The sequence below is a fragment of the Nilaparvata lugens genome, chromosome 13, assembly GCF_014356525.2.
Source record: "Nilaparvata lugens isolate BPH chromosome 13, ASM1435652v1, whole genome shotgun sequence".
In the NCBI taxonomy this organism is placed as follows: domain Eukaryota; kingdom Metazoa; phylum Arthropoda; class Insecta; order Hemiptera; family Delphacidae; genus Nilaparvata; species Nilaparvata lugens.
This window is the reverse complement of record NC_052516.1, coordinates 20,423,498-20,448,888: the sequence shown is the minus strand read 5'-3', so window position 1 is coordinate 20,448,888 and position 25,391 is coordinate 20,423,498. Positions and strand designations below refer to the sequence as shown.

General features: G+C 36.1%; 1 protein-coding gene across 8 annotated transcripts in view; it reads right to left on the bottom strand.

Moving 5' to 3' along the window:
* The window catches only part of LOC111048438 (cyclic nucleotide-gated channel rod photoreceptor subunit alpha), a 237,700-nt gene that overhangs the window by 130,016 nt on the left and 82,293 nt on the right, over nucleotides 1–25,391 (bottom strand). For all 8 annotated transcript variants that reach the window (XM_039440044.1, XM_039440050.1, XM_039440047.1 and 5 more), the window contains exons 5-7: nucleotides 22,445–22,543; nucleotides 19,853–20,037; nucleotides 6,417–6,589 (exon numbers count right to left, since the gene is read on the bottom strand). In XM_039440044.1, coding sequence (XP_039295978.1) covers nucleotides 6,417–6,589; nucleotides 19,853–20,037; nucleotides 22,445–22,543 — 457 coding nt within the window. The remainder of the gene's footprint in view (nucleotides 1–6,416; nucleotides 6,590–19,852; nucleotides 20,038–22,444; nucleotides 22,544–25,391) is intronic.

Sequence of the window (25,391 nt, the reverse complement as noted above, 5' to 3'; positions counted from 1 at the left end):
CTTTGAAAAAGTTGAGTGCCGTTTACTACTTCATTCGGTGTATACTGCACTCGACTGACCGGGATATTTTCCATACGTGTCTCTATTCTGGAGACTCGTTCTTCATTTGCGATCCATTTATCATTCATAATTTTCTTATGTGTATTCACTTCATCATACAATCCGGTTAGCTTCAACTGCTGTCCGCCTATAGCATTCTCCAACATGCCATATCTCTCACTTGATTTTGCCCCCTCCTCCGCTAAATTTGCCATACATGCCTGCACGTTACTTTGTTCCTTGACTATTTCTACTATTTTCTTATTATTTTCCTCCACTTTCGACTCTATCTCGCCCTTATTTTCTAACACCTTTCCCATGACCGTTCCCATGATAGCGGTGCCCAGCTCCTTACCCAATACGTCCACCTGTTTTTCAACTTCCTTTGGTACGTCATCCAACCGTTCATTTATTTGACAGGTGACATCATCTAGACGAGTTTCTAGCTTTTTGATAACTGCAGATTGAGTATCTATTTTTGTATCTATTATATTTCTCACTTCCTCCCTGAAGCTAGAAAATTTTGCATCCATGGTTTTAATACCTTCTTGTACAGTCTTGGTAATATTTTCAGTGATAGTTTCACTATTTTTCTGCATAGCTTCCCGGTTTGCCTTCGCTTCGTTGTCCTGTCTTGCTAAGATTTGACTGAGCATGAGTTTGAGTTCGTTTGTAGAATCATTTGCCATAAGATTGGTAATGTAACCGACTGAAGAGTCTAATGTTGTATTGCGTTTTTCCAGGTTGGTGGCGGATGGCGGTTGACTAGTCACGTTGGATGGCGATTGGGTGGCGGCACTCTCTGTTCCCTCGGCGACGCTTGGAGCGATCTGCGAAGACGCCGGTACCGGGTTGGACGCCCTCACTCCCTCAGTCGGACTCTCATCGGAATTACTCGCATCGACGGCGTTATCGATCTTCGTAGAAGACAATTGGGCCAAGTTTTGCGGGTCGAAATTGATGGAGCATATGCTGCCTCCCTCTCTCTCTCGTGGGGTCTCCGCTGCATTGTCCTGGGGCTGTTGATTTGCCGGTGTCGTGGCTACATAGTTTTGGGGGTGTTCGCTGAAGTAGGAAATTTGCGAGTTAGCCGGCGACTGGTTCATGGTGACGTTATTATGGAATACTTCGAGTAAATAGCCAAGTGTGTTGCCAAGTCTCAGGAATATTAAAATGGATTCAGTGATAGTGCCTATTCTGGATAAAATTGTGTTGTGTTAAAGTTTCAAGTGTCATGTACATATATTACAAAAAGACCTTCGAGTGCTACAGGTACGCTTATCAACATAGACAGATATGGCTTACAAATTACACTAATATAGTTCTTAAAATTTTAATTAGGGTCTTATCCTCCTGAATAACCACAGTATTATAATGCCTCAAATAACCTATAACCCTGGTCAGCATACAATGTCTAGATTCAAAGATCAAAATCAAATTTTTACTATAACTTTTATGGAAATTTCCATCCAATTTTTTCTCTATTATGAGAATTATGTTATCAAACTCGTGTGATACAGTTTGTCTGTATTCATGCAGCTTGAAAAATTTTAATTTGAAGAGCAACTCAATTATTTTAGCCAGAACTTACAATAGATTATCAGATATATCTTGTCGAAACAACTTCAGATTATGTTTCTTGCAGCTTTCAGTTTTATCAATAATTTCATTAATCATTGATAGTAAGATTGAGTAGGTAAGCTTTTCATCACGCTCCACTGGTTGGGTGCCATTGTGTGAAGTTGTGCTCCTGGGGGGGTTATCTCTTATGATAGAGTCCCACGTTATGAAGCTATTGTGAGAAGTTGTGGATTGTAATTCCTTCACAGATAATACGATGTTTCTGGTATTTATAAGAGCAGTCTCTAAATTCCCTCTTTTGCGAATAAATTCACAAAAAATTAAGGCCTTCCGGCTCGCAAAATTACTGGGTTCAAACCTCAGCTCTAGCTCAGTGGTAGAAACATGAATTTTATAAATACAAATAATCACCATAAGGTTCAGTGATCGGTGATTGGTAATTCTTACCGCTGCTTCTATGAAGTTCTTGAAGAATACCAGTAAGGAAATTAAAAGAATATTTGATGACTGATTATCAGTAACCATGTACCACTAGAGAATAATCAGGACCAACTATAGTTGTTTCTAGTTGATTCTTAAAACGCTCGTCGTGAATACAAGTATTCACCAATATACCCTTTCAAAATTCCTTAGAACTTACAACGCCAGTTCTTGAAGCTCTCTGGATCCTTATATGATATAACTGGAACCTTATTAATATAATTTCTTAATATACTTGTTCTGGCTGATAAAATGAATATCATCAAAGGATGATAAATATTGAGTGCTCTGAATAAGGTTAATATTACTTGATTCAATAATTTTAAATGCTGCTAAATATTTGTTGATATTAAAACAGCTCAAACTGTATATCACGAGATGAACTAGGATAAAATAAATTTCTACGATTTGTATGCTGACATAAAACACAAAATATATTCCCACAAAAAAGATGTGCATAAGATATTCGATAAATCTATAATTCACTTAAATAATCTATTCCTAAAATCTGAATAATTATCACAGGCTTTGCTAATATTCACAATAGTGAGTTTCAAATTCATAAATATATTATTTTTAATACTGGTACTTAGACTTCCAGTCAATACAAAATTCTGCCAATAAAAACCTGTTCGGTCTATAAGTTTGATATGATATACTTGGTTCAATTAACAAATTTATAATTAATAAATTAATATTCAAACATGAGATCTCAGGGATTTATATGAATTCGGGCTGTGCATGGAAGTAAGCTTCCTACATATATTAAATAAATTTATAAATGTTCTTATGGACTATGTGATATTGTTCAACACGTGGTGACTTTTTATTTTAATTCTAATTAATTGGAATAGCGCTTTTTGTTTTAATAATTACCCCCACTGAACGTAGAAAAAACGAAAAAACGAGCTCGTTTGGTTTGACTTATCACTCACTGACTGAAGTTCTAGATGTTCTCGTGGATTGAATTAATTATTTCCAATAATTAATTGGGTAGGCTCCTTTTCGTCACTGCTGGGCTAACGCGTGATCCAGATTTTTATAAGTTTCTTTCGAATTAAAGCTATTTTTATGGGAATCTTTACAATTACGAACTCCTTGACAGCACTGAGTTCACAAATAATTAACATTCAACAAACATACATTACATTTAAAAAAGGGTTTGGCTTAATAGTTCATTAAAAATTTTTAAAAGGAAGAAGAAAAAACCCTAAACTCCATGTGCATCCTCTCGGGTTGGGATCTTAAGCCAGAAGAAGGAGGTTTTCAGAAAAATTTGCCTCTTCCTAGAATAATTCTGTAAGCTACTCTCTGATTGGCCTTCAATTTAATAGACTCAATACAATTGGTTGCCTTGGGAATCAGGGCTTCCTCGGCTTTATAATAGAAAAAATTAAATAAAAGAAGTTTTTATACAAATATATGGAGTGTTTATCTTAAATTGAATTCATAAATAAATCGTAACATACGATTTTAATAGATAATACATTTAGTTTTTATATGAGTTTTGTATACTCTTGATTTATCATGCTTTTTTGGATTATAATAAATATTTATACAGAAATAATAGTTGTTTGTAATTCTACACATCGACTTCCTTTAGTATACATAATATATCCTTTATGAGTGAATTTTATATGATTCAACCGGTCATATGGGTTGATCGAATAATCAGCTGATTCGTTCAGTATTGGTTCTGATAATTATCGATTTATCCAAGATCGACTAATTCTTTTCAAAATGTAAACAAGTAACTCTAACCTCAATGTTCATGCATTTTATTTTTTTTTTTTTATAATCCGCCAATAATAAGTATGCCGCTTTATAATTTTTTGATCTTACCAATGGGTTCTCATAATTATTAAATCACAATAATACATGTTTTCTTATCGTTGTTGATAATGCTATTACTCCGAAATTTTGCATATAGATTCTTAATTAACCAAGGATGGTTATAGGCCTATTTTCAATTCTTCAAAATTTCATTTCGTCAAATTTTCAGTTTGTCAAGTTTCGAAATAGATCCTTGCGGAGCACGGGTTCCTGCTAGTAGTGTATATATTATATTCTATATGATAAGAGAGAGTAGGGTTGTGTTTGTTCGTTTGTTCGTGTGTTCGTTTGTTCGCATCAAAACATGTCAACTTGTGGATTGTATACCGGAAAAACGGGAATGATTTAGATCTCCAAATTTTGCACTTAGATTCTAAAAATATCAATCTCATGCACCTGGAAGCGCAAATTTCAATTTTCCTTCTAGATTTTTCAGAATTAATGTTCAAATCTATGCTACCGTACATGAAGTTCCATAGGTTACATTGTTGCAGCTCAGAAGTGTGTGTTTTTATGAGGAGGTTATAATGCTGTTACAAGACTAATATTTTCGAACGGCCGTCTAGCGTAACGGTAAAACGCTAGCTTACGGACCGATGAATCTGTTCGATTCCCGATTCTTCCCAATTTTTTTTTCTTAATTTTTACCTCGAAACGTATTATTATCAATTATTTTTTGAAGGAATTTGTTTTCATTACAATTGAACTTGGATTTTATCAAATAATTATTTTTAATGTAAAATTTTGCCACCAGTATAAATGAAATGGACATAGTCTTCATGCTGTAGGCCTATCATTGAATTTCATAAGAAAAACATGAATAGATCACAATAAAATTTATAGTACAGTAATAATTTATATTCTTCAGTTATAATGATAGACACTGTGAATTAGACACGAATTCGCAGTGAAATGAGTATTTTAGGTATTTTGTTTGGAATTGGGAAAACAAAAGGCTGTCTGATTCAAATTGAGGAGGATCTAATCGATACTAAAATTCATTGATGTATTGGAAAAATCGATATGATTAATTTCTTTTCTGGCTAAAAATTTTGCAAAATAACTCAAAAATTTCCAATTTATAGAGATTTGAGTGAAATATTTTTGTTTTTAATCAGTTTTCAAATATCAAAATTCAAAATGTTTAGTTTAGTCATTGGTTTTAAAGTGGAAATTGGACTTTTTGAAGTGAAAGTGAAATCTTAACCTTATTCTTTTTTGAAACTTTTATTTGTAAAAAATTGGGAGAAGACAGTTTTGGGCTAAGTTATGCCTGTTGTCTTCTCCCAATCATATTATAATTATGATCTGTAATTGCCAATGAAATAAATAAATAAATGATTCTGTGAGGTTTTCAAGTATTATGTCTTCTTCAGTTTTCTATACTATAATAAAGGAAAGAACTGGCTTATACACGTAAGGAATAGGGAATTATGTTTGACGCATCATCACGTCTGAAATATACTCAACTGATTAATTTGAAATTTTGCATATAGATTCTCAACTAACGGAGGATGGTTATTCATGCCTATTTTCAGTTCTTCAAGATTTCATTACGTCAAGTTTTCATTTTGTCATGCTTCCAGTTGTTGTATAGAAGCAGCTGAACATTTCTTTTAAAAGGGACATTATGATAGGTATGATTGGGGAGCCTATTCGAATAAAAATAACTGATTTTCTGTCGCATCAAAACCGCACCGATTTCTCAAACCGTTCAAAAGTTATTCTCATTCGAAGATACTGATAAATCATGCATCTATCCATCATCTTTACTATAATAATGGAAAGAGCTGGCTCATACACGTACGTGATGTAGGAAAATTATGTTTGACACATCATCACGTCTGAACTACTTGACTGTTGATTTGAAATTTTGCATAAAGATTCCTCATTAACCGAGGATTGTTATAGGCCTATTTTCAAATTTCGAATTTTTTATTACGTCAAGTTTTCATTTTGCAAAGTTTTAAAATAGACCCTTGCGAAGCACGGTAGTGTATATAGTGTGTAATAGTGTATAGAATAGTGTATAGCTTTATACCATCTTTGCTGCTAGTCTACGGGTAATGCATTTGAAAATATAACTATAACTATAAACTATACTATAATAGTTTATACTATAACCTAACTATATTATAAATATGAAATATCTATATATGATAAACTATAATATATATTTCTATATTATAATATATTATAAACTATACTATAAATATATTATAAACATGATACTAATCTATTATAATATAATAAAGGAAAGAACTGGCTTGTACACGTACGGGATAGGACATTCCCGAACGACGCTTCATCACGTTTGAACTAATCAACTTATTAGCTTTAAACTTTTCATATGAATTCTTTATTGAACGAGAATGGTTATAGGCCTAATTTAAATTTTTAAAGATTTAATTAAGTCAGGTTTTTGATTAGACCCATGCAGAGCACGAGTTACGTGTTGGTAAATAATAGCTAAAAGTACTTACTATTGATCTCCTGAAAGGCAAATCTATAGATGATGACCCAGAAGTTGTAGAGAAAGGCAAGTGAAACGACCATAGACCAGTAATAGCAGAGTCGACCCGCCGGGTCAAACACAAAACTCCAGTGGGGTCCCGTACGCGACCGCCCTGAGTAACTGCCTTGTCTATTACTGCTCCTGCCAAAATTAAACAAAATTAGTAAAATTAAAAGAAGTACAATTTTCACAAAACAATGAATTTTTATATTATATATTAATAACAATGATAAATTAAGCTTAAACGCAGTTTTGGGCGAATGCCTGTTGTTTACACCTAGTTTGTATCTATTGTCTAGGAATAAATGAATAAATAACTATATCAAAAGGTGAAAATGGTCATAGCAAGTTAGAATTCACAAAGGCTAATATCAATAAAAAAAATATCACTGTAACAAGTATTAAGAAGTCACATTGTGATTCGTTACTATACAGTTACAGTTATTACAATCTTGTTTGTGTGTTTTTGATATGCATCTACTTTAAATTTCCTTGTATTGTGCTTATTGAGAATAAAACTTCAATTCAATAACATATTTTCAAAGGAGCTAGTTTATTAATTATTCCAAGGAGCTTCCTACCTACAACTTAACATCTAAAACATAATTAGCAGAGTGACATATCACAGCCACTAAGGTAACACAGATTCAAATAATATTCAACACTCTACACTGGTGAGCCTACTTCAAACTGTCAGCATCCTTCATGATTAACATCAATGCTCCCCATTCAACCAATGCTGACAGGTTGTAGTCAATCTCACTATGAAAGTGCAGCATTTTGGTCTGTCAGCATACTTCATGCATAGCATGAATGCTTCCCGGCCCAACTAATGCTGACAGTTTAAAGTGAATGTCAGGATCTGTAGGCACCTTTTCCAGCGCAAACATTCTACCAGCGAAATAATATTCCCGGAGGACTGGAATTTGCCTACTTTGCTCAAGATAGGTGCAACTACCTTCCACCCTTACTTCAACCTCACCCTCCACCTACACATAGAGCACCCCACCACCCACCCCATCACCTACCGGTCTCACTATGTGCCGCATTACTTGTCTACAGGCTCTTAAGAAGGGCCCTGCCAGCCCTAATATATTCCGATGTTTTCTGAAGCCAAGGGTTTCACGCCAAGAAACGGAATGAGTTGGGTTTTCTGCGGGTTTTTGGTTCGGTATGGTGAGTGGTGAGTAACAGTGAGGGGATGAATATGAAGAAGTAAGGTTTAGATTTTGTTGGGAACCTGGAAAGAGGAGAAAAAAGATGGGAGAGCTTGAAAATATTGGGAGATAGAGCTTGAAAAGATGGGAAATCTTAAAAATATTGGAAGGATAGTAGTAAGGTCAAGGAGAAAGTGAAAAGTAAAGAGTAATTTTCAAATTTTGGTGAAATGTTGGAAAAGTAGCAAAAGTGTTGTTGTGAGAAAGATGTGGAGAAGTATGGAATTATTATAGAAGAAAAAGTGCAATGTTGGAAGAAATGTGTTCCAGATTCTGTTGAAAAGCTGGTGAGTAGAATTAAACTATTAATGTCGAAGGAAATGTGTTGAGGAAGGTTGAGAAAGGAAGACAATATTGTAGAAAAAATTCAATATAAAGTGAATTATGTTTATGATTATGTTGAAAAGCTGAGAAGAAAAGTGAAAGCATGATAGTTATGGGGAAAAGGGTTACGAAAAGATGAGAAGAACATAGAAGGAAATAAATTAGAAATTGTATTTCTCCAAATGCTAATTTATTAGCCTAATGAATGATATTATTATTAAACGAAAATCCCAATTAAATGCTGTGAATCACCCCGAAGATTTCTGCTATAGCAAATATTGACAACAGGGTGAACATCTAGATGGAAATTGGGATTTTCGTTTAATAATAATTGAAAGAAAGAGGTAGAAAGAAAAAAAAGGTAGAAAGAATGATTGATGTAACAAGAAGCTATAATAGATAGAGGATGATATGGATATCCACCAATTATTGATAGAAATAATGTGATTTATCATGTGGAATGAATACAGGGCAACAGTAAAACAGGGAGGAGAAAGCTGTTCTTAAATAATTGTGATTGAGAGAGAAAAAGAGGAATGGTAAGACAAGATACTCTGGTAGAATTCACTTCATCCAATTCTCAATTGATCACGAGTGGGAGCGTCTCAAATAGTCGAGACCTCAGTTCGTCTTGTTCTTGTTGCTTTCAGTAGATCTAGTTACTGTGAGATTCGTTGAACTGGAGGTTCCATCTTCACACTTGTTTTAGTTTCTAGAGAAATAGTCGAAATAGACACTTGAAGTGAGATCGTGAGAAACTGACACCCTCCCAAGATAGATAGACACCCTCCCATAGAGAAAATATAGCATATTTTTAGATATCTCATGGTATAGGATCCAAAGTTGAAGCTGATTTCTTGTTAAATGAATTCGATTACTGTCGATTACTGTCTATTATTAGGCTACTGTTTTGTTGGGGTGAGAGTGTACGACCGGCACAGTATGAGAGACTACCAGCATCACATAGCTTTACGAAAAACAACTTCTAGGACTATCGGCTTGAGTTAGAATTGGAACATAACGCTCTATACCATTGGATATCTTGTTGTACTTTTATCTTTGTATCTTTTATCTATGCTAGTATATAAGACTTCAACCTGGATAGACCATGGGGAAACATTGATAAGAAAGCAGACCACAGAAAAATAAAGGAAGGAATATTCCTTTCCTCTAGGAAGTAGAAGAATAGGAGAAGGAACAGACGCGCAGCTATAGTGAGGTCCACGTTATAATGGCAGTGTTTGATTGGCGATGGTATTGCTATCCTTGTCCATCATTCAACAAAGCGGATAGCACTACCTCTTTCTAGCTTTGCTCCGTTGCAAGATCGTCTTTTAACAATGTAGAATTAATAATTGATTAACAAAATATTTCATCTTAATTATAAAAATTCATTAAAAATTGAATTTCTTGCTTAATCTATATATTATATAAATGCGAAATGGCACTCACTCACCGACTGACTGACTGACTGACTCACTCACTCACTCACTCGCATAACTAAAAATCTACCGGGCCAAAAACGTTAAAATTTGGTAGGTATGTTCAGTTGGCTCTTTAGAGGCGCACTAAGAAATCTTTTGGCAATATTTTAACTCTAAGGGTTGTTTTTAAGGGTTTAAAGTTCGTCTTTTAGCATGTATATTCTTCTTCTCCCAATCTCTTAATTATAATTGAAATTTCCATATCATATGTCACTATAGAACTATAATCTAGACAGAGTACCTCTTCGAAACAGTTGTTAACTGGCAACTGAATTAATAATTTTGTCAGGTTGGCATTAAGTTGGTTGACTTTGTTAGGTTGGCATCAAGTTGAAGATTTAAATGCATTTATCGCGGAAAAATTGATTGGGCACTGCTACTTCAATCCTGGGAGTATTATATTACTAGCCGTCAGGCTCGCTTCGCTCGCCATATCCGTTTAGCCAGACGTTTAGTCTGGACCCCCGACTGGATTGTCCTAACATATGATAAAAATGCTCAAATGAAAAATGCAGGCGAGCGAAGCGAGCCTGCTGATCTCATTGTTGGACGATCCAGCCGGGGGTCCAGGGGGCGGAGCCCCCTGGCTAGACGGATATGGCGAGCGAAGCGAGCCTGACGGCTAGTAGAATATATAATTGATTATTCTAAACTGGAATGAACAGTTAAAATTACATCAATAAACCTGTATCAGCTACAGTCTATAGAAGGCATTGACAAGACAGAGGATCGGCATCGACTTTCTTCTATCTTTCTTCACTGACATTATAACGTGGACCTCACTATAGAACTAGTGTGAGGGTTAAGGAAAACCGCCAAATTCAAAAGAAGAAGGAATGCTTTAAACGTCGCGTGTTTTAATACACTGGCTTTCTCCCTTCTTTTCAGCAAAGCGGATGAGGTGGAGAGAGATTGATTGATTGATTGATTGATTGAGTACTTTATTTATGTAGATTACAATATATACTGGCTTATACACTTATATACAATAGCTTACAATACAGCAAAATTATAGATGAATTTACATAATATAGACTAAGAAAATAATTATTGAAAGTATATGATATGAAAAAGTAATTTGTAATATAATAACTATAGATAATTATATTGTTATGCATCTACATAAATTGGCGGAGCTTTGGACATATCAATGTCCATTCTTTGGGAAGAATATTAAAAATATCCTCCCCACTAACTCTCTACCAAAACGTTAATTTCGTTATTTAAACTAAGGATTTATTTATTAATGGAAATATTGTAAAAGTTTTAATCAATATGAATATTAAAGAGAAAAAAACAGAAAATTGATAGAGTAAAATAATTATATAGGTAGATAAGATCAAATAATTGATTAATAAAATGAAGTAGGCTGAAAGTAGATCAGGGTTATCAACTTTCAGTAATATACAGCATTATGCAGTGGATAATTGAAATAACATGAGTTTATATAATATATATATATATACAATTCGTTCTATAACATGGTTTAAAGGTTTGTATTTGTGGGATGGGTGGGGGATGGATGTCATGTGATCGTTCTAGGGCCGGACAGTTTCAGTCATTTGTTCCAAAAGATGTTTTTTTAAAGTTAGGATGAAGCTCGCTCGGCTCTCGATGGACCTGATAGAAACAGGAAGTGCATTCCATGCACGACAGGCACTGACTAAGAAGGATTTTGTGAAAATAGTAGTTCGATGATTGGGTATCCTTAAAGTACTTTCTCCGGTTCTAGTATGTGAAGCATCTATCCTCCTACCTTCAGAGACAAATTTGAAATCATCTTTAAAATAGTTCGGATTACCGTATATCAAGATATCTCTAACAAGCTTGACTATTCGAAAAAGCCTCTGATCGGGAAGCTTTAATGTTGAACTAGCAATGTGGGCTGGGGTGATATGATCATGGCGTTGGAGAGAGTAGACGAAACGTAGACAATAATTTTGGCAACGCTGTAGTTTATCATTCAGAGTGACTTGCATATCGTTAAGAACAGAATTACAATACATTAAATGTGGGAAGATGAGAGATTGAACCAATAATAATTTAATGTTTCTAGGGAGGATATCGTGCATTTTCTTCAATGCATGCATGGCTGAGAATACCTTTTTACAAGTTTTGTTCACTTGTTCTGACCAGTCAAGAGTATTATTCATAATAATGCCTAAATTTTTAACTGAGCTACAGTAAGGAATGTCATTACCGTCTACACTAATTTTGTGAATCGATTCAAGGTCAATATTGTTTATAAGACGAGAATATCCAATTATAATGGGTTGTGTTTTGATGGGATTAAGCTTAAGGCCATTTTTCTTTGTCCATTCCACTATCGAATTGATATCCTGATTCATTATTCCAACTGTTTCATTAATTTTTGTTATGGGACAGCTTAAATAGATTTGAAGGTCGTCTGCATAAGTATGGAAACTGGAGAATTTGATAATGGAAGAAAGGTCATTAGCATACAAAGTGAAGAGGAGAGGGCCTAAAATTGAACCTTGTGGTACTCCATGCATAACGTTTTTCCAAGTTGACTTTTTGTCACCGACAGATACACATTGTTTCCTACCTAATAGATAGGATTTAAACCAAACTAACGAGTTGTGACTGAAACCAAGAATAGCCAACTTATTCAGAAGGACTGTATGATCAACAGTATCGAATGCTTTAGAAAAATCAAATAGGGTGAGGATGGTGCATTTTCTTTGGTCCATAGCTAACCTTATATCATCAGTGACACGAAGCAGAGCTGTCTCAGTTGAATGGAATTTTCTAAAGCCTGATTGAAAGTTATGAAGCTTACTATTGTTGTCTAGAAATTTTACAACTTGAGCATGAATGAGTCTTTCTAGCACTTTGGACAATGCAGGTAAAATACTGATTGGTCTAAAATCCTCAACTTTATTGGGTGATGGAACTTTATTTAGAGGGCGAACCAGAGCAAACTTCCAGTTTTCAGGGAAAATGCCTTCTTCAAGTGACTTGTTGAAAATGTATGTAATGGTTGGTAAAACAGCAAATAACATCTTCTTGATAAATTTAATAGGAATTTTGTCTACACCCATAGCATTACTATGAATACGTTGAATTGCTCTGAAAGTGTCTTCTTCTGAGATTGGATGGAAATGAAATTGATCAGTGATTGGTAAATCTAAGTTTGTAACCTGCTCTTCAAGATCATCAATGTGATTAGCAATGACAACTTCGTCGCGTTGGTTAGAGTGTGAAACGAAATGGTCATTTATATTATTCAATGGTAAGTCAATTTGTGGATTCGATTTCTCTTTGCCAAGCCCGAATTCTTTTATTCCCTGCCAAAGTGATTTAGAGTCTTGTCTATTGTTTGTCATAAATGAATTCAAGTACCTAATCTTTGAGTTCCGTAATTCCTGTTTAACCCTATTTCTAAGGCTCCTATACTCTATCAAACTGTCCAAGTCAAATGTCTTTTTAAATTTTCTATGTGCTTTGTCTCTACGTCCCATCATCTTAAGTATGTCTTCAGTCATCCACGGTACTCGTCGTTTTCTATTAATCCTCCTTGTCACATAAGGTGCATGTTTGTCATACAAAGTCAAAGTCCAATTCTCGAAAGTCTTGACCATGTCATCAACTGAGGGTAATGCTTCAATTTGATGCCATGGAGTCTGAGCCACATCAGTCAGGAAGGCGGCTTCATCAAAGTTTTTGAAGTCTCTATAAGTGATAATTTTCTGTTCTGGCTTGGGTATCTTATGGGAAAGTACACAGTAGATCAAATCATGTCTAGAAATAGCTGGGACTGAGATTTGGCCTGCTTGAACAACCTCATTGGGATCACTAACAATGAGAAGGTCAATGAGTGTGTCTGATTCATTAGTATGATGAGTTGGATCGAGAGGTAAAATAGTCATGTTTAGGCATTGGAAAATTGTAGTCAGTTGAAAGTAGTCAAAGTTACGATTTGTCATGTTCAAGTCGGTGTTCATATCCCCCATAACTAGTATACGGTTATAACAAGGCATAAGAGAAAGCAAGGCACTTTCGAAATCTGTGAAATGACCTATTTTTGGTGGGCGATAACAGATACCAACGAGTAATTTATCAGTACTAGATAAGGATAATTCAAGTAGCATAAACTCTGGTCTGGAACAATACTCTTGTTTAGATGTGATTAAAACTTTTGTTTTGATACCTTCTTTCACATAAATTGCTACACCCCCACAAGCTTTATTTAATCTATCATTCCGGAAAAGATTATATCCAGGCAATGCAACAAAATTTGATGAAATACTAGGCTTCAAAAATGATTCGGAAATTCCGATTATATTGAAGTCCTGAAAACGGAAGATTGCTCTGAGTTCATCAATGTGGCAACTGAGGGATTGTACGTTAAGGTGAGCAGCCTTGAAAAGTTTTTTGAAAGAGTGGAGCTTATTTGCTAGAAACATACCTGCGTCATTATTACTATTATTGAAATAATCATACCTACTTGAGGGCGAGCGAGCTGACGTGTCAGTGAGAGGCATCATGGAAGCAGCAGACCAATCGTGAACCGACCTCAGAACAACACATGACGGGGAAAATGGGGATGAAACTGATAAAACTTAACCTAAATGAAAAAGTCTCTTGATTCGAGTGCATTCAGCATGCCTTGACAGTTCGGCTCCCTTCACTATTTAAAGCACTAGTTCAAAACAAAATTCACTAAACACAATAAGATGTAGATGTGTGGAGTTCCGGTGATGAATAATCCTAATGGTGAATAAGACGAAGATTGAGGAAGAGCTGGTAGTGGGAGATCTGGTCCAAGTGGAGATAGAGCGAGTAGGTATCCAGTAGTGGAAGAATCGGGTCCAAGTGGAGGTAAGCGAGAAGGAATCCAGTAGTGGAAGATCGAGTCCAAGTGGAGACAGAGAGAGATGGAATCCAGTGGTGGAAAATCGAGTCCAAGTGGAGATAGAGAGAGATGGAATCCAGTAGTGGAAGATCGTGTTCATGGTGGAGATAGAGCGAAATGGGATCCAGTAAAAACTGAAAAAGAGAAGAAAAAGCCAGCAGAAAAACGAAAAATCTTTGAAGAAAGTTATCAATTGAGAAAAGATACATAATACAACTCGCACCTTGGAGGAAGACTGCTCCAACTCGAAAATTGTCAATTTTGATCTTGTGTATTTTAGTTGGTTTCTATGCACTTTATTCGGTGGAAGACTGTTCCAAGTCAAAACTCGTTCCAATTATTCTATAATATATCACAGAATGTTCAGTATTCCTATTTTGAACACCAATGCAATCATTTACAGGAAGACTAAGTCATATTATGAATGAAAACATAAATACAGGCCACTTTTAAGAAGTAATAAGTGAACTAAAACAGTTGGAATCAGAGAAATTGAGCAGAAAATTCTAAGAGCAGAAAATCAAGTTTGAATACCTATGAAAATTTTAAAACTGCTCTCCTGAATAAACGACTTTTTTGAGTTGGAACAGTCCTCCTCCCGAGGCACGAACTGATAATGAATAATATCCCCATAAAATTGAAGAGGAATAGTATGATTCAATGTGGGAAAGAATCGAATATTATATGGATAAATATATGGATATTATAATATAATATATGGATACTAGTAGAAGGTAATCAGATAGAAAGAGAAAAGGTAGGAAGATAAATAGATATAGAAAGAGAAATAAACATTTGAACATGCTGGATAGCTAGTGAAAAAATCACAGGGAAAATAATGATAACAATGGGGAAGAAAAGAAGAGAAAGAAGGAATGTGCACAAATTGAGAAGAACTTATGAAACTGAACTATAGAATAAGAAATAGAACATCGTATTGTGATCTTGAATTAATCAAGGAGAGAAGAAGAAGAAGAAGAAGAAGAAGAAAAGAAAAAGAAAGAGAAGAAGAAGAAGAAGAAGAAGAAGAAGAGAAGAAGAAGAAGAAGAAGAAGACGAAGAAGAAGAAGAAGACGAAGAAGAAGAAGAAGAAGAATAGAAAAGAATAATAATCATCATCGCAAACAACAATATTCAAGTAATCATTACAAATATAAGATCAAGAAGAGAAATTAGAAAGAAAAATAAGAAGTAGAGGAGACGATGGAGAAAGTGCTAGATTATTTTAGATGAGTTTTAAATAGGATTGAACGGTGAAGTGTGAAAAATATTATATAGTATTAGAAGTATAATTAACTATTGGGAGTTGCAATAACAATAAAAGTAGTAAATTGAGAACTGTAATATTTTAGTGATGAATGTCTAAGATAACATTAAATGAAACACAGCCCCTATATAAGCATATGAACAGACTACCCACCCCTCCGTTCTATCAATAATTCTTCACACATTTGCTTCTATTGCTCGAGCTGTGGCAACAGTAGGAGATATCATTATGTACACCTAATATAGAAGAGATTACTATCTTTACCTATAGATTACATCCATATCTATAACGTATGTTAATCATCCAATTTATTTGAAATTCAGCATTTCGAAAATTATTAATTATGGAAATAATTTTGGTAAGAGATGTAATAATTATTAGTAAGAATAGAGATAATGATTCTCTAAGTACCCTCTGGAGTATAGTAGTTGATGCATTGAACGTAGTTTTGGGAATTAATATCAAGATAAATTATTAATCAGTATCAACAAATGTGGATCTCCTTAGTTTGAAATAATTGTCTCATACATAATCATAAATAGCAGTGGAAAGATTCATTTATAGAACAGAAAGCCAGCTCATGAAAAATGCCAAGGTATATCTATTGTGAAATGTTTTAATACAAATTTCCTATTTTTGTAGTGAAGGGCACCTTAGTAATCGAATCCTGAAATGATTTAATTTACCTTTATTTTTTGAAGGTCGGTCATCCTCTCGACTGTGTGGACCCTCTTGGATCCTCCCTCGCCGATAGAGATCTTGATCCTCCCGTCCGATGACCAAACATTCCTATGCCCATGACGGTCGGCCGCAGCGTTGAGGATCTTGAGGCGCTCCGCGGTCAGATCCTCGCGAATGGTGACGCCGGAACCCTTCAGCTTCCTCTTAGCGTCGAAGATCATCTTCCTGGTCCGGTAGCTGCAGAGTCGAACTATGATGGGTCGGTCCTTGGGTTTAGCTTGCCCTTGTTGAGGTGGTTGACGCCTTCCAACGCGATGCGAGCGGTTGACATCCGCCAAAGTCACGGGCACGTTCAGCTTCTTGTTAAAGACATCGAGCGCCAGCAGGTCCGTGTCTTCTTTGTCACTCTCCGGGATCCCAAAAATACGTATAGAATGTCGGCGCCCATATTGCTCGAGGTCGTCGACCTTCAGGTGACAAGACACCTCCAGCTCACGAATTCTATCGTGCAGCTGTTTGTTCTCCTCCTTCAATGCCTGAAGTTCCTCGAAAATAGATTTCACAGCCATTGATACAGCACTGTGGACAGACTCTTCGATTTGCTGTCGAATAATGAGGAGGGTCTCTTCGGACAATGCTCCAGAAATAGCTGGCTTCGGAGCATTGACCTCATTCTTCGGTGTGCCTCTATTCGGTCGAACCATCGTGTACCGTTAGGTGGATTTACACTTTTATAGGCGAGAAGGTGAACTGAAGATTTAGGAATGTTTTTTCAAGATAAATAAAAAGAGTGTGAGTTAATCAAAAATATAATTTCACTATTGAATTAAGCTCGAGAAACTGAATAACTAGATGTATAATTTGAAGTGAATTGAACTGTATAACCCTACGAAATATCTGTTAGAAGACGGAGCCGAACTGACACACGTTTACTCACTCGACATAACCCAGAGAGAGAGAGAGAGAGAGAGAGAGAGAGAGAGAGAGAGAGAGAGAGAATTGAATAAAAGCGCCTCGACATGGTCACAAAGTATAACAAGTATTACGGATTCATTTAGAGCCTGTTCACATGACAGCGATTTACGTTCGGTTGTCGCGCGGTTGACAAACCGAGTCGTTGCCAGGTATAGGAAAACACATGGTGCCGTACACATGCATCGCTCGGTTTTAGTAGTCGCCGGCGAATCGCGGCGGTTGTAGTCTCAGACTGCAACCGCTCGGTTGTCGCTCGGTTGCCGGGCGGCTCGATATACTAGAGCAGGCATGAGAGCGTACACATGTCTTCAGTCAACCGAGCGGTTTCGATCAGAGCAGTAATATATATTTAAGAGTAATATAGTGATCAAATACATAGATTAAGATATTAAGATTGAGTACATAGATGTTGTACCTAGTGATTATTTATCATAACCGAGCTCAAACCGCTCGTGAATCGCTGTCATGTGTACGAGGCTGGCAAACCGAGCGATTTGCCAATCGAGCAACAACCGAGCGTAAATCGCTGTTATGTGAACATGTAATAAAATATTGTAAGTATGTTTACAATGAGATTGATGATGTAATGGATGTGTTATCAAGCGAGTTCTGTTTATTTTCGCTTCACTTTTTGTGAATAGATTCATATTTTTCTCATGAATAATGAAAATAGTCTAAAATAAACTTGAATTTTAAAAACACTTTTGAAGTGAAAATGCACTTACTTTTGTAGTGACGATCGTTTCGACCTGTTGTTGGTCATCATCAGACTGTGGGAATTTACTCAGATGACAAGGCTATATGTGGTAAGGGATGAAGGTGGTGGAATAGGTTGTGGTGGGGGTTGGGTTGGAGGATATTTAGTGAGGCGGTACTTTTGAACTGTGGACTATTTTGTCAAATAGTGTGTGGGAAGAGAAATTCATTTGATCATTCAGGAGACTGTTGGGAAACTGTTTTTTGTGGTTGTAAATTTTGTATTGTTCCAATACATTGAGTTTTCTGCTTTTTTGTGAGATGTGGAGGATTTCAAGATTGGTTGCAATGTCGGTGTATGTGGCCATAGCATATAGCCTTGTCATCTGAGTAATTCCCACAGTCTGATGATGACCAACAACAGGTCGAAACGATCGTCACTACAAAAGTAAGTGCATTTTCACTTCAAAAGTGTTTTTAAAATTCAAGTTTATTTTAGACTATTTTCATTATACATGAGAAAAATATGAATCTATTCACACAAACATACAACAGAGTCTAAAATACTTCATCCTTCTCTAGTTTCACAACCACCTAAATTTTTTTCTGTTTGATTTTCATTAATTTGTTACAATATTCAAAATTTTCGGACATAAGCATAATACGCATTTGTGAACATCATGTTACTTGTATACATAAAAATTTAGGAGAGGAACAGTTTTGTGCTGAGGTTTTTGTTCTTTTCTAACCATTTTATAATAATGTGCCATTGACTATTAATGAAAGTTATATGATGGGAGCTCACTCCGTAAACAAAGCCATGGTGCATTCTGGTGACGTCAGCACAGATAGGGCTCCTACACCAATAAAAACACTTGCTGATATGAATCAGCTGAAATCAACAACTTTTTATTGGTGTAGGAGCCCTACCTGTGCTGACGTCACCAGAATGCACTATGGCTTTGTTTACGGACCGAAGTCTGAAGCTCGTTCCATAGGACAGCAGACTTGTGACACTGAGAAGCAGGATTCTTCTTCTAAAATCCCTTTTACATTGTGACTAAGTTCTAAGAAAACTGTCGTGATAACTGCTTAGCAGTGTGAGCAACTACCTCCGTGAACAAAGCCATAGTGCATGACAGGTGGTTGATGGTAAAATCAGCAGAGGTAAGACACAAATAAAAACACTAGCTGATATGGATCAGCTGAAATCAACAAATTTGTACTGGTGTAGGAGCCTACCTGTGCTGACGTCATCAGAATGCACTATGGCTTTGTTTACGAAGGTAGTGCTTATACACATACGGGGTAGGAAAATTATGTTTGACGCATCATTACGTCTGAACTATTGGACTTTTTAACTTGAAATTTTGCATAATAGATTCTTAATCAACCTGGGATGGTTATAGGCCTTTTGCATTACGTTGTTTGGTATATTTAAAATAGACCCTTGCGGAACACGGGTTTCCTGCTAGTCATTCATTCATTTTTTCCATTTATACATTATCAAGTACATTATCAAAATGATAGGGAGAGGAAAAATAAGGTAACCTTGTGTATTCCTCTCCCAAATTCAGATAGGGTTACACATAGTCCGAAATAGGTTAAGTCTTGTAGTTCTTCAATTCACAAAATTTTCAGTCCTCAAGTATTTTCACAAAGTAGATTTTCAAATAAAGATGCTTCAAAACTAAACATAGAAAAAATATTCTACATTATTATAACTAAAATAGAAAATATTAACATATTAAATATACAATTTTGAAGAATTACCTAAAAACAAACTTAATTCTGTATTCAATAAGGGCATGAAGTCAATAATTCAATAAACGATAATACAATCGATAATACAAATTGGATAATAATTGTATTATATGAACTGACCTATCAGGAGTGGATATCCTGGCGAGTGAACCGTTGAGCTGTGTGTTGGTGGATGCTGAGGAGCGAGCAGCCCCCCCAACTCCTCCCCCCTCGCCCCCCCACTGGGCCCCCCCGCCGGGCAGCTTGAGGCGGCCTCCTCCTCCTCCTACTACCCCTCCACCACCTCTCAAGTCTCTTCTCCGCACCTGGACAATCAAAAATACGAAAATCATTTCACATCTTCCTGGTCTGAATAACTTGCTAATCGAATTTTTTTTTAAATATTCAACGGTTTATAAATGAAAAACTCATCCTAGAGTCAAGATTATTGAATAATCAACTACCTAAAATTTCGTTTGATAGATTTTAGTAGAATTTGAGTTCACATTTTTTCACAATAGAGTATTTCTATTAATCAAGAACAGAATAATCAACAAGATCTACGAAAACCACCCCTCAGAACAGGCCGGATTTAGATCAGGTTACTCTACAGCGGATCAATTACAAGCTGCGAACCAAATAATTGAGAAGAGCAATGTGTATAAGATGCCTTTGTACATAGGATTTGTAGATTTCCACCAAGCATTCGATAGCCTTAAGTACTGCGAAAGTTGGAATGCACTGGAGGAGTCGGGTGTTGAAGTGGAAAACATTGAAGTATTGAAAAGCTTGTATGAGGATAATGAAATGTACATCGAGTTGGAGCGAAGAGGAAGGAGTATTAGAGTGAGGAAAGGACTCAAGCAAGGATGTCCATTGTCACCAATCATCTTCAATTGCTGCTTGGACTATGCTTTTCGCCGTTTAAGTTGGGAGAGCAAAGGCTTGCGCATAAATGGCTATCAACTAACCAACTTAAGATTTGCAGATGATGTGATGTTAGTGGCAAAAAGTGCGGAAGAGATGAAAGAAATGTTTGATGAACTTATAGAAGCCAGCAAGAAAATTGGTCTGTGTCTGAATGCAGGTAAAACAAGAGTAATGACGAATTCAGACACGGAAAGAATTGATGTTACAGGTGGTAGAATAGAATTTATGTCAATGAGTATGAGTACTTGGGCCAACTGCTTTCTTTTGAGAACCGAACGGGAAAGGACGTGAGTTTGAGGATAAACAAGGGTTGGAAAAAATATTGGGCACTGAAGAAGATATTCAAGTGCGACTTCTCGAATGAATTGAAAGCCAAATCTTCTGAAATGTGTTTATCCAGCCATATTATATGGTGCTCAGACTTGGTCCCTGACGGCTCAATCAGACAAGAGACTGAAGACAACGCAGACGAAGATGATAAGGAGTATTTTGGGACTGCGACTGCATCATAGAAGACGAAACACAGACTTACTGAAGCAGGTCAAGGTGAAATACCTACAAAAAGAAGCTCACCTGATAAAATGGAGATGGGCCGGCCATGTGGCAAGGATGACAGCAGAGCGATGGGCGAAAATATGCACGGAGTGGATACCACGAGATCGGGCCAGAGGGAGAGGACGTCCAGCGTGCCGATGGAGAGACGAGCTCACCCAAAGAGTTGGAGATATGTGGCCGACAATAGCCAGGGACAGAAAGAGATGGGAGAAAATCATCAAGAAATTGTAAATTTGTAAATAGTTATTGAAGTTATTATCAAGCTGCCAGCACAAAATATCATTACCTCATATGAGAGGCTTTTGTTCTATTTAGAATGTCAATAAAGCTTTATTATTATTATAGAGTATTTCTATCTTGTTAAAGCGACAAGGAATGTAGAGACGGCAAGCAACTGGCAGCCAGTGCTTCTCATTACATTACTTTCAATCCAATTCCCAATATTACCAAACATAATGTCTTATGGGAATTGATGATAAGAGACTTGAAGACAAACATTGACCGCCTGTAACATTCTATAATAGAAAACCACGTTTCTACATTCCTTGCCACTTCACGGAGTGATCAGTGGTCTAGTGGATAGAATGCTTGCGTAGCAGCATAGAGATCCCGGGTTCAAACCCTCTCACTACCAAAAGTTTTTCAACCAGATCACTCCCGTGCTATCGGATGGGCACGTTAATTTGTTGGGCCCGGCTGAAGTATGACAGTAGTAAGGCCCATTGACGGCTTAAATCATATATTCAGGCGGTGGGACCTTCCCGCAAGGGACTCCTCACCAACAAAAGCCATACGAATTTACTTTTTACTTCAAGGCATATTCCCACATATCAGAGTCAATGAACGGTACAGTGGAAATATAATTCCCAGGAGTCCTAATGAGACTATTCCCACTCAGCTTGGCCGAGCAAGTATGCATAGTTCCATTAGGATGTATTGGAATAATATTTTCTTTGTACCGGGGACGTTCACTGATACTAATAAATTAAGTGGGTATTATTACAAAAATTATCTGTCTGAGAGAAATGTCAACTTGAATTCTGTTAAAAATTGAACGATGTTCAAAATTGTTGAACCTTGGACCGGTTACAGGTTATGCTATTCCACCTTGTGAACAAACTTTTTTTGCTGAGGATGATGCCAACATGAGCTTCAGGCTTGTGTGTGGGTAATGAGAGGAATGATCTTTGGTGATACAGTTTTAATGAATTTCTTTTTTCCATTGATGAAAAATAAAAGAGAGTGTACCTTTCGACTAAGATCCAATTCCGAAGCCGTCGAGGAGACAGCAGCCGCGCGATTGATGTAAGCGGCCGCCAGCGAGTCGCGCGACGCCCCAAAGTAGCGCTGCAAACAACAAACGACAAAAAAAAATCAGCTGAAATCGAAGAAAAACTTCGAAATAATGAGTACTAATTATTGGTAAAACTCTAACAGATAAGAAGCTAGAACCAACAAACACTTGAGTGAAAATGAGTTAATTTCAAATGAATAAAGAAGTACCTAGCTGAAACCAACAAGAACTTCAAATTGAACGAGTAAAAATTATTCAACTTTTCAGGTGCGTACAGATTTATGCGCCGCCAACACAAGCAATTCACTTTTATATCACCTGTATCTTACAGTTCCTGTGCAAATACAGATATGATCAGCTGATGAAAAGTGAATTGCTTGTGTTTGCGGCGCATAACTATACGCACCTTAAGGAATTTGGTTGTCTTTTACATGTCCAATTAACCAATTACTTGGACATGTAACGCGCGACTCATGGATTAAGGGTGCCACTTTCCAAAAAATTAAAAAATGATCAAATTTCATTTTATTGCTCTATCAACAAGGTTGAATTTTCCTCTTAAAAATGGCATAGGTTTCATGTCGATTAGATTTCTAGAAACATTTGAATTATTTTTTAAAGAATGCATTACAGGCGGTTACCTCTATGGATTATTCATTTCAGATTTTACTGTAAATAAATTTCATATATATTTCTATTTACTTTGAATACCTCATCATGTATTTCAATTTTTATGACTCATACATTGCATAACCTGTGGTACTTTTCTGTAAGTAGTGTAATTCTGAATGATTGGATAAGTAAATAAATAAATTCAACAGCTCATTTATTCATATTGGAATTGTTGAACTGTGTTCAGGGTAGAATGAAAAATGTGAATGAGTCTCCAAATAATGCGATTTGGAATTATATTTCGAAGCAAACATTGTTGGGTTGAATACTGTAAGATTTGGTGTACGGTATATGAGGTGGTAAAAAACTTCAATGATGGACAAATAGGGAAGTGCATAATATTTTGGAACTTTGGTGTCAGGGCTGGGATAAATTGTAGGAGAGTGATGAAGATGTTTGATAGAAGGCTTATCAATCAGGAACAAAAAGCACAAAAAGAACTAAGAATAAAGATCAGACAACAAAAATCGAAAGTTTAAAGGTTGCGAGTTTGGTACTTCAGTATTGCATATGTGCTTACTCTGTTGAGGAGTTCAGAGATCATTTTGAGCCTAGAGATGGTAGGTAAAATCATTTTATGATTGTTTAACGACTTGACGAATTCAAACACCCTTTTAACAGGGGGTTAGTGGATGCAATGAAAATGATATAATCTATATTATAATAAAGAAACGGAGTGGTTTACGTATTGCATAGGAAATTCACGAATGATGCATTTACTAAACTACTGGACTGATTGACTTGACATTTTTCATACAGATTTTTAATATACTGAGGATGGTTACAGACCTATTCTAAATTCTTCAAGATTTCAGTAGGTCAAGTTTTTTATTTACTTGCGGAGCACAGCCAGTAAACTGGCTGAACCCTTTGGCTCACCCACTCTCCTCAATCAATCTCCTCTCCATATTTCTTCTCTCCCCTTTCCACTCTCTCTCACTCTCTATTCTCACGGTTATGTGTTGATGGGAAGGATTCTATTTTATATCTTTCTTAGAGAATCGACAATTTTGTTGAAACACTGCTGATTTCTAAAGTTACTTTACAATATTATATTACCGTTATTCCAATTGCATTCAATCTTTATTCTCATTGATTAATTCTGTATACTTTGTAAAATTCGTTGAATAATAATTAGTCATTCAATGTAAATTTTACAGTGGGAAAACTAGTCATGAGTAAGAGATATTTAGATTGATTATCATAGACTGTATTATTATTGATGGAGACAGTTTCGAGCGAGAGAGTGAAAGAGAGAGTATTAATTAGTATGTGAGCCAGTGAATATTGTAACATACATAAATGAAGAATTAATAAAAACAATATAAAACTTGTAGTACCCTTTTAAAATGGTTTTTATAGGGTAGTACAAGTTTTATATTGCTTTTATTAATTAAAGTAGCCCATATATGATAAGTGATTTTATAAATAAAGAACTCTAATCTAATCTAATCTCTTCCTCTCTCGCTCAAAACTCTCTCCATCAATAGCAGTCCATGACCAGTCTATCGAATACAGTCACTGCAGCAATACATTTAGCATTGACAGCAATCCCGTCACGGAGCTGACGACATGACCGCTCGTCAAATTACCCAAATAGACACACATTCGCTAAATAGATTCGATAGCTACGCTGCGATAGTCGATACTAATAATCGACTTTGGACAGATCGATATATTACAGATTTGAGTGGAGTAACGTCACGCTGTACGCTGATACGTTATGCTGCATTAACCATTCCGGTCTCTCTGGATATCGGCGATACAAATCAGCACTATCTCTTCTCTTTCACACTCACTCTCTCTCTCACACACACTTTCTCGCTCTCTATCTCTCTCATACTCTCTCACTCTCACACGCTCACAGTCTCTCAATTTCTAACTCCCTCTCACTCTATCATTCTCTCTTTCTCCCTGGATTTCTCTCACTGTGATGGCCAATTGCTGAGAGCTCCAGGAGCGAATCATTGCACGCATCAAACTATCGATTAAACGTTATTATAATGTCGAACGCACCGGAATTGAATTTCGTTGCCGAATGATAGACATGGTATGGCCGTATCTGGATTGGTAATTATGTTGAAGCTATTTTGAGCACTGCCCAATAATTCGGGTTTTCGAAGATTTCTGTTGCAAATATTATATGCCTAATGGTATTTCATAATGTATTGAGAAACCAATGTTTCGTGGTATGCGGTCAATACTGATTAAATACATGAATGTAATTAA